This window comes from Olea europaea, unplaced genomic scaffold (genome assembly GCF_002742605.1).
Source record: "Olea europaea var. sylvestris unplaced genomic scaffold, O_europaea_v1 scaffold2152, whole genome shotgun sequence".
Classification (NCBI taxonomy): domain Eukaryota; kingdom Viridiplantae; phylum Streptophyta; class Magnoliopsida; order Lamiales; family Oleaceae; genus Olea; species Olea europaea.
In genome coordinates, this window is record NW_019239501.1 from 108,341 (window position 1) to 119,815 (window position 11,475).

At 33.4% G+C, this 11,475-nt stretch overlaps 1 protein-coding gene across 1 annotated transcript; it reads right to left on the reverse strand.

Annotated features, from left to right (window-relative positions):
* Positions 1 to 4,302: 4,302 nt before the first annotated feature.
* LOC111380485 (protein P21-like) lies at positions 4,303 to 5,331 on the reverse strand. Its single transcript, XM_023004066.1, has one exon. The coding sequence runs from the start codon at positions 5,228 to 5,230 to the stop codon at positions 4,565 to 4,567; it is 666 nt and encodes a 221-aa protein (XP_022859834.1). The 5' UTR covers positions 5,231 to 5,331; the 3' UTR covers positions 4,303 to 4,564.
* Positions 5,332 to 11,475: the final 6,144 nt, after the last annotated feature.

Consider the following 11,475-nt stretch of genomic DNA (forward strand, 5'->3'; position numbering starts at 1 on the left):
CACTGTATTTCACATGTACAAAATTAAGGGCTTATTTACGGCCCGTAATCGTTTATTTAATTTCTAAAGTAAATTTAGTCAAGTATATGTTCTCGCGCCCTATTTTACACCAAAGGGTAGGCCTTTGGACACTAGCTTTATCAGAGTTCGAAATACAATATATACCTCAAAAGGCAGTCAAAAATCAGGCTTTGGCTAACTTTCTAGCCGATCATCCATGCTTTGACATGCCTGAAGAAATCGAATTAGATATCAATTTGTTCGAATTAAAACCTTGGGTGTTGTATTTCGATGGGTCAAAAACCTCTAAAGGTGCAGGAGTGGGGGTAGCATTGATTAATCCTTTAGGGATTTGCTACAAGTTTGCATTCACCTTAGACAGAATGTGCACCAACAATCAGGCCGAATATGAAGATTTAATAGTAGGCCTAGAAGTAATGGTAGATATGGGAATAAGAAATGTGATCGTTAGGGGCGATTCTCAATTGGTGATCCATCAACTAATCGGTGATTTTAAATGCCAAAGTGATTCCATTATAAGTCAGTACGAGATCGCCCAAGAATTACTAGAAGAATTCGATCAAGTAGAACTCCAATGCGTTAATAGGATATATAACGACATGGCAACTGAGTTAGCCCAAATGGCAAATGAATTAGCCCAAATGTAGAACTCCCGCACGGGTTAAGTCGCTAACAATTAAAAAGGGTCAGACGATTGTGTAAGAGACGAAACCTCTTGAGACAAAGTCCCAAAAAGGGATGTTCTTTTATTGGCGATGGACTTTACAATTGGAAATGAAAAACAACGTGCCTCCAAGAGGCGCAAGCACACGAGTTACAGAAAAATGTTTAAGTCTAAAAGCTAAGGAAATGAAAATTACATATTCTCTGTTCGAGAGTTTTTGGATTCGGTCTTTTGCTTCTACGTCCTTTCTCCCTTTTATACCTCCTAGACGATCTCTTTGTGATTAACTACCCTGAAAACTGCTTGATCGTCCTATAACTTCCCACTTTCTTTGTAGTGGCCATTTTGTCATGAAACTGCCTCTTACCTGCTGCCATTATCTTTCATCGTTCAAATGCTTTCGATTGAATTCCTTGAGTCGTGGAACGTGATAATACTACTTTAAAAACTGCCTTGATAACTGCATTCCTTGATAACCACGATGCGTTATATTTGTTGACACCTTGGGCGACTTGAAGGTTTGGGCGAGAGTGGAATAACAGCTCTGGGCGACCGTATGACACCCCATTCGTTCAGATTCTGGGCGACTCGCAAACTTGGGCGATGGCGTCCCGCATTCTTGGTATTTGGGCCTTCACCCTGATTCGTTTGATTGGACTTCGTTCTTTGGGCTATCCGATTTGGGGATCCTTCAATTGGGCTTTATTCCTTGGGCTGTTCGATTTGGGCTGAATTTTTATGTGTCAACATTAAGATTTTAATTCAAGTCAAAATTAATAATTAATATTAATCATACATTTCATGGGATTCATAATTTTTTAATTACATATTTCATCAATTTCTATCAAAATTCACTAAAAGTATGATTTTAATCTCTACCAAATTGAAGCTAGCCTTTTTGAGCCCTATTTTTTTGCTAAAAATGTATTTTAGAATAGTGATTTTGATGGAGAATGTGTTGTTAAGAAATAAGAATTTTTTTTTAAAAAAATTTGGGTGCAATATTATTTTATTGGATAATGTGTAACTGAAAATAATAGAGAAAAATATATTTTAAAAATAATTGGATCAAAAGCTTAATAACATTATTACAAAAGCTAATAAAAACAATAATCAATTCGTTATTGAAACTTTAAAATTCTTCTTCATTTATTCAATTTACTTTCAATTTGAATGTGCCAAATATGTTATACATGCCTAAAAATAGGATATAGTTAATTTATTATTCAATGGATAATTAAGCTTGTTGGTTTGAAATACATAAATTATTAATCGGGATTTATTTATTTAATAAAATTATTGCATTTTATTTATTTGGTTTTGGGCCATCTTAAAAGCTCATTTCAGGGGATTAACCCAATTGGTAAACCCATCACGTGAAGGTATCCATCTACATTTAATTTGGATCAAACTTAATGGGTTTGTGAAAGCAAATGCTTTTGGGACATTGACACATATAGCACTTAAAAGGGATTTTGGAATCGGCAATTGGCACAATACATCTCTATCATTCCAAACTTGCCATTTGCACTCTCATTTCAACATTTTCTTACGGAGTTGGTCGTTTCCGTCTCATTTGATCAATTCCTTCCGTCCAATATAGGGAATTAGAGCAAATCGTCCATATCATTTCAATTTTAACATTTGGACCCTTAAGACCATCCTTTCTTTGCTAAAAATAAAAAATAAAAAAAAATGTTACAATCAATTTCATCTGTTAAAGGATGGATAAATTAGTTATTTTACAATATTTTAATGGAAAAAATAGTCTATAAGGACTTTTTGTGTAAAGAAAGGTTGATCTGACAATTCAAATGCCAAATTGAAAATATATGGATGATTTACATAACGAAGGCAAATGATAAGGATATTTTATACTAATTATTCTTATTTAACTGAAAGAATTGATGGAAGGAGACGAAAATGACCAACTCCGCAAGAAAATATTGAAATAAGAATGCAAATGTTAAGTTTGAAACGATATGAACGATGCAAGTCGTGGGAAGGTTTTATGCTAATTCCTCATTTTAAAAAATACTTGTTAATACGACTACCTATAAACCATATTCTAACTCGATACCCAACTTACAGATTTTACTAAAAAAAAAATGTACACTTGCACTATAAAATCTTAAATCTCCACAAAGTGAAGTTCGTCAATATTGTTGCATAGAAAATGCTTACAAGACATGTTTCACGATAAGACTACCTAACTAATCCAAGATGAAAGTTAACCATAGGCACAATTTAATCATGTGTAGTAAGACTTTTTCAAATAATTTCTCAATTCTTCATTCTACTCTAAAACGGGACAACTCAAGTATGCAATTCACGTTAGGACATTCTTGTACAAGGTAGCATATCTAGGGTGACTATAAACTACGAGTATGCAACATCTTCTTCCACTTAGAGCACTGAGTTGAGAAATTGTTATTGTTCGTAATATGTATTATTACTATTTTTGTTGTGGTGGTTGTTAATTTTATATTGTAAAACATTCTTGAGATTTAGTCATATGCAACCATTTCTTCTACTTGTGATACTAAAATTAACAATAACAACAATCGGTCTATTCTTAAATAATGTTTTCAAACAGTTTGAATTTAAATTATAAAGAAGCAAATGCTGAATTTAGATGTTGTAAAACAAATTTATCAAAGGAAAAATAGAAAGATGTCATCCATGACAAAAAAAAAAAAAAAAGTATCAAAGGAAAAATAGAAAGATGTCATCCATGACAAAAAAATGTGCTCATTTTTTTCAAAATTGGTTCAATAATTTTTCATCTTAATAATTGATCGACTAGTTAATTTTATTTTTTGTACTTTTTATAGATTGAAGATTGGTTCTATGATCCATCCTATAATATATTCATTTTTTTTCATTATTAATACATATTTTAGCTACCCGTGACTTGATTTCAAATAAAATTCTTAGCGTATGTACACTTTCCTACCGAAATAAGTATGTACACTTACCCAATGCGCATACGAAGGGTCGCAACTACGGATTCTTCCGTCATCCAAAAAAAAAAAAAATTGCTCCATTAACCAATTCATGTTAATTATGATGCGACACAACTTAATTTCTAGGAAACTATGTGTAGCTTGCACGCAATTGTCTCCACTTTGTCGCAAAAAAGGCCAGCCATGAATTTCTTGATCCACAAAATGGTAAAAAGTTAAGTCAGATAAAATTATTCACCATATATCCCTCATATCTTCTAGAAAAAATGCAGTTAGTGCGAGGTATACAAAAGTGGGAATAAGGATTAACAATGAAGTTTGAGTAATTACAATAATCACTCAAATTTCTAATTTTACATTAATGATCACTCAATTAAAAGCGTTAACGATAAATATTTAGTACCAATGTTAAGTGTATGTGTCATCAAACAAGTAAAGTTTGTTTTCCACAAAAAGTCCTAACGAAATGGGGATGGTAATGATCACCCTCGATTCAGACCCATCCTATCATCATCCCTATGTGCCGATATGACATGTTTTGTGTTAACAAAGATTGGACAATGATGCATCAATTCAAATCTTGATCATTAAATTGATCACTCTAATCTTATTTTGCTTAGCAAATATCACATCAAACATTATTTCTCCACCTTAACAACAAGAAGAGCAATTATTATATAGAAAAAGACCACAAAATGAACACTCTTCAAAGAAAAACACAAATACATAATCAATAATTATCAAAGCAAGTACCAATGAAATAAGGCAATTACTCTACAAGAAATAGGTAATACCCCACCATATGATAGTAGGTTACCTCACAAGTTCATATCACTAGATTTTTATTCATAATCCTACTTTACCAATTTCTCCGGCCAAATTCTGCAGCGGCGCGGTGTCGGTGTTGATCTGATCAAGGACAGAACACGATTCTATAACTGGTGCCTGCGGGGCAAGTGAAAGTGCTGGTGGGATCATCCTCAGGATACGTGAAGGCATCCCTGCATCTAATCTTGAAAAACCTCGAGAAATTCGAAGGCAGGCACCGCCCTGAGCCGCAGCAGTACTCAGTGGTCTTAAACACCGTGCACGGATTATGGCATCCGCCGGGAGTTTTCAATTGATTCGGGCACTGTGCAGTCAGATCCGCCGCACACCTTATGCTCTTCGTGCATCCATTTGACGTAGGGGTCAACGATAACGGCACGTTAAACCCTTTCATCACAGAGATATCGTAGTAGTCTTTACTGGCGAAGGAGTTCAGGCCGTATTCAGCTAAAGTCGCCGGTTCTGCACCTAACTCTTTGCATTCAAGCAGGCCTCCACAGTCTCCGGTGAGGCACTTACCCCTGCCCGATGAATCAAACGTGCAATTAGTACGAGCCCAGATTTTGGCTGACTTCGCTGAAGGGTAGCCGATAGTCCATGTTTGACCACTGTCAAGGCGGCGGCCTCCGCCAGGCACGGCTGCAGGCCAGATTGTGTAGGGACAGTTGTTTTGAACTCTGATGAATATCCCATGGCTGTGGACGACGAAAAGAAGCATAAAAATTGCATAAAGGGGTTTAAAGAAACTCATTTTTGGTGATTGGATCGAGATTTTGGGGTCGATTGAGGATGGAGAAATGGTTTGGGGTATATAATGATGTGGTAGGTACTGGTCAAAAGCTTAAAACTACGTGATGAAGTTTTGTTTGAATATTATAAGAAAGACAGATCACATAGGATACATTATTTTCAAATGGATTAACATTAAAGTATCTTTGCTATTCGACCTAACAAAGTTTTGTCTAGAATGGATAATTGTTCGTTAAATTATAGCTTTCGAAGAAGTGAATTTTTTTATTTATTATTATTATTTTTTTTTTTTGGCCTTTTTTCATTGTCTTTTTTGTTACTTACTTTTTATTTATTTATAGATACCTTCAATTATCTATAGAACTTGTTTGATATAATTTAAAAGTCAATTAAAATCAATTTTTTTATTTGTATTTTATTATTACAGTCGTCATTTTTGAATTTTTCTCTTACAAGTAGGATTCACTTTATTTCTAACAGTCAAAAAAATCAATTATCAAAATTTATATCAAACAAGCCCATAATATGTATGAACAAATTTTTTAGCTTCAACTTTCGTTCTATTAATTTTAGGAAAACTATACATAAACGCGTGAATGTCAGAAAATTTCAAAAGCACGCCGTGTATCCAATAAATAAATAACAGAAATTTTGACAATTGGCAATAGTTTAATTCAATTTCGTAAAGCAATGAGGAAGCTCGCGAATTATTAATGGGACACGGCGGCTAGTAAAATACTGCCAAAATTGTCACCCAAGCAAAACCATGTCATTGCATATAAAATATAAATATAAATATAAATAAATAAATGAGAATAAATGTTTGTTACTTTCACATTGAGAACTTTTTTTATGCTTAAGAATCTTTTGAAATAAAAAAAAAGTAACTGTAGACACGTGCTGTTTTATGATTGGTTTTTCTTTGCAAATATTTTGCTAGAATTTCTGCACGAAAATTGGCCCGAATTCAATAACACGAAAGATTTTGTTTGATTTAGTACTACTAATAAAAGAGTAATGCTATTCACAGTCGCTCTACGTGGTATACACATAACAGATAGTTATTTAATACATTAAATAACTATCTGTCATGTGTATGTCATGTAGGACAACTATCGCAGTGAGAGATAAGAATAACATTATTCCTGATAAAAGTCAAGAGATGGGAAATCTGTGGGTTGCTTTGAGTGAGAACACATGGGTGTAAAGTTCCATTTTTATCTACGGTCAGGTTGAATGAGGAAAAAATGATTTATTAGTTTGATTTTAATTTCGTCGCAGACATTTTTTCCGTTTGAAATAAAATAAAATAATAATATAACATTTGATATTTGTGTCAATGTCGGTGTCAGCTTCGATAGTTGTCGGTGACAATTTTTATGGTGTTGATGGATTTTGTGTACTGAGTTGCTGGGATCCCTTGTTAATTGGTTGAATCCAACGTTAAGGGCCCCCACCGATCCTGCCCTGGGCCATCGTGGAGGAGGTAAATCGCAGGATGTGCCTCCCAGGAGCCAGGGTGGAGAGCACATGGATAGATCAAGGCTGTTAACCCATATGGTAACTCCCGCTTGCAACAAAGCAAATTCCACCTTACGGAGGAATCGAACTCTGCACACTGCCGCGCTGAACCCTATCTGCCCTCCCCTTTGCCAATGGGAGATATGCCCTGGGGGCTGCTGGGCTCCCTTGTGTATTTATTTTAGCATGTTTCTTGCACGGTACAAAAGAACAAGAGGACTTAAAAGGACAGTCTTTGATGAAAGACTTGTTTCGTAAAGTTGTCTAACTCAAAATATGGAAATTGTTGTAGACGTTGATCTAAAAAGATCAATAAATTAAAACTTATAACGGCCTAAACTCTATCGAAGGATTTAATACATTTCTAAAAAAAAAATTGACTTTTAGTATTAGTTTGTAATTAATATTCATTGGTTAGTCCAATCATGTGTTATAAAAATATCTAAAAATCGTAAAGTGTAATTAAACGAATTCTAGACAAAACTTGAATGTGAAGAAGTGTAAACTAGACGACAGGGCCAAATTTCAAGTTAAAGCGAAGCTTAGATGAATTTTTTAGAACAATGGTTATAAAAAGCACATGCAAGATGCTTAATTAGGCGAGTACTTGCATTACAAATTAGATCCTTTTCATTACTTATCAATAAAAATTACTTTATTTTATATTTTTTATTAAAAAAGATGTACGAGCACTAGAATAAGACAGTCAATTTTGTTTATTTATTTATGGTAGGAATGGATCATTAAAATTAAGGATTAGGTTTGGGTCTCATTCTATAAAGTTAGCCATCAAGGGCCACGTTGGAGTAGGTGAGGTTGCATGTACGTTGTTTTATATTCAATCAACATGTGCACCAAACGCATAAAGAATACATACACATTTAATTAATCTAGGCGGCTCTAAATTTAGATTCAACAGAGTGTGAACTGAATAAGATTATACATAATTAATTAAAGAATTATTGCAAAATAATGTTGAAATTTCTCTCCGCGTTTGTATAGGATAGAGCTGTTGAGAAAATTCATGCTTCATGCAGTCTAATTCCAAGAAGAAAATAAATTAGAAGATGAAAGAAAGAATATTTGATATAAAGGGTGGTTTTGTCAAAGGTACAATTAAAACTAGTTGGGTAAGTTAAATATGTGCTTATGTACAAGAAAAATAGGATAAAGTAGAATGGTGAGCTTTCTAAAGAAGTGAGAGAGAGAGAGAGAGAGAGAGAGAGAGAGATTTAAAATTGGATAAAGATGCTTGGACAACACGCCTAATTGACGCTAGGAGTGTAAGCGGTCCAATTTTACTAATTTTTGATAGATATTCAAATCAAACCGTTTAAATCGGTTTCAAAAAAGTTCAAATCTAAACTAAACCATTTTGAACGGTTTGAAAAAAAAAAAAAAAACTCAAACCTAAACCTAACGATTTGGTCCCATTTTAAACTGTCGGTTTCGCCATATAATTTTTTTCCTATCTACTTTTATGTAATTAATTCATTGAATTAAATATAAATTTATATCTTACTAACAATAAATCTAAAACAAACTATACCCCTGTTTGAACCAAATTTTTACGACAAAAAATGAAAATTTGGATCGTTATCTCACAAGTCCAACCGCCTTTATTGACCTTTTGTTTTGTGTGTGGGACCCAGCCTCCTCTCTAATAGTCAATTTTCTCATTATGATGATGTGGAAAATATGTCTCAAATATGGGCTAAATATATCTACTATAAATTTAAATACCAACTAAATCAAAGTGAAATCACAATAAATTAAAACATAATTTTCTTTTTCATTTTTGTTCACCTTTTTTAGACCGATGACGATACAATAACGTTACAATACAGTCTACTAAACTAGATATAAGGTCCAAAAAACATAATGATGTCCAATAAGACCTCATGATCATTATATCTGAAAAAGTGATACTAATTAGACAAAGAGAATAACCAACTATAATAATAAAACAATTGTTTATAATATCTAAACATAACAATTACATAAATTTACGTTTGTATGATGTTATGAAACGCATTTAATTTCAGATTCTTACCTTAGTTTGTTCAAAAAAAATTGTTCTGAAATCTTATTCGTAGCAAATATTGTCATTGAATGTCTAGGATCTCTTTATTTCCGATTTGGTATAATAGACTTCAATTCAACTTTGAAGAGGCGTGAAAATTTGAAAAAGAAGTGTGTGGTGCCGATGGCTCAAAACCGTGTTAGTGTCGGCTGGAATTCATCTAAATTTTGAAGAGGAAAATGGCTTTTGATAGATTATGTTAGTATTGAAATTATTAGATATAAATTATGATTATTTGATATATATTGATAAAAATATCCACAAATGACAAAACTATTGAATTTTACGTATTTAGATGAATTTTCAAAAACATTCATTTTTTTATTTTCATATATTTTTTCGCTGATCCGATTTGGTTTTAAATCGCAATTAAAATTCTCAAACCTAAACCAAATCATTTTGACCGGTTTGGTTTGTTTCAAAACCATTTCGTTGACCGGGTTCACGTGGCATCAAACCGACGATTTCTAAAATGTAGTTTCGATCCAATTTTCCAATTTGACAATTTTTGCTTACAATCCTAATTAACGCCCCCTACTGGCGGGGGATGTTCGTCCAGCATAACCCTTGGAAATTATATAAGTTTTATTCATTTACTACTGTAAACAGTGCATCACATGTTTTGTTCATGTAATTTCATTGAAAAAATTAATGGAAAATATTTACTAAGACCAACGGTACAAAAGTAATAAAAACGTTCAAGATCAATTTTTTCCTATTAAAGTTTGAAGAACTTTGCACCACAGAACAAATATCAAATACAATTTTCTAATTCCCAACTTGCTATTTTAAAAATCGAGTCGTACATGATACACTCCATAAACAAATCTAGGAAGTTTACGCCCAGCGCTTCCACTTATTCTGAAATTGCAAAATACTTTTAATTGAATTTTATTCACTATCTAATATCTTCTTTGATTTTTATTATTTTCATATAAAATCCCTAAAACCCATACCTCCTCCCTTACAATATCTACCAAATCCTAACCCACACACCCCCTATTAATGACCCACCACCATGAGCAACCATCATCTCCATGTCCACGTTGCACTATCGATTACCCATTGTTCGGCTCTCATTTTTACAAAATTCATTTTTTTTAACAAATTCAAATTCAATAACATATTTTATAAGATTCACAGCTTTTCAATCTCACATTTTATCAACTTTTAACAAAAATTACTAAAAATATGATTATTAGTTAAACCAAGTAGGGGCTTAACGAAATGATGGTGACCACTGCCATCCCTAGTGACAGTGGAAATCATCACCATCATCGTCCATCACTGCCATCACTTTCCCACCACCACTGCCACCTTTATTTTGGTCAATTGTTATTGTTGCCACCAGAGCCGGCCTTGGCCCAAGGTGACCTAGGCCATTGCCTAGGACCTCTAGTTTGAAAGGGCCTAAAAAAATAATAATAATAAAATTAAAACTCCTAAACCTAACAAAATATTTCCTTATTTTATTGAGTTGGCCCTTTAAAAAGCGACAACAAAATCGGTCTAAATAAGAGACCAAATTACTTGGGGATTTAACATGCATCCTTGTTTAAGAAATACAATAGATTTATAATTAAACTACTGCCTAGTGCTATATTTTGATGTGTTTTTCTATCTACCAAGATTTATCCCCGCCCCCAAAAAAAGAATCCATGCATGCAAAAAATTAAAGAAATCTCTCATATAATTATTTGTTAAACTTATATAATTTCATTATATTTTGTAAATCATTTTTTTATGAAAGTAAGAGAGAGTTATTTATTCTAAAAGTGCTCGTTTCATTTTTCAAAAGTTATAGAGAATTGAAGTTGAATAGATCATTATTGGTGCTAAAGAGACTTCTAGCTTACTATAGAAATTATGTTTAAGTGCCTCATAAATCTCAAGACTTACCTGGTGCCATTGTCACATCTGCAAATCTACGATGCTCACATCATGGTCTCTTTGATTTCTTTCCTTTCACTCACTTATTTTCTTGGAAAAAAGGAACATCTTTTGCCTATCTTTTTTATTTTTTTGAATTTGCATGATCACTTTTACATTTGATTTCTCTGTGGTGTTATGGCGAGATTGGACAAGTGGTGATAGTGGCGATGGAGATACAGATATGTGATTGATGTGGCATTGACAATGAAAACAGGAGGCGACGTTGGTGATTTTGAAGGTGATGACTGGTGGTGAAGGTAGATGATGGTGGTGGTGTGGAGGCTTGATTTGGAGTGTGGTGGTGGTTAGTAGGATTGGCTTGGTTTTTTTCAATTGGTAGTTTTTATGGTGGAGGCAAGCAACGATGGTGGAGGCAGTTGGTCGTGGTGATGGTGGCGAGTGGTGTAGATCTACTGATTTGAGGAGATGATCGCGGTGTTGGTGGCTATTTAGTGAAACTTCCCAAAAAATCAAGTCGTATATATGCATATAAATTGTGTTTGTCTTAGGTTGCAATTCAAAACTCGACTCGGCTTGCCCAACTCTATGCATTTAATGTAGATCATAGTCTACTAGAAGTATGATCAACACGCAAGACACGAAATTCCTAAGCAAATCGATATTTGTATTCAATTTCAAAACAATGACAATGTTTTTGGTTCAAAACCCAGAATAATAAAACAAATTTTTATTTATTACACTATGCTTTT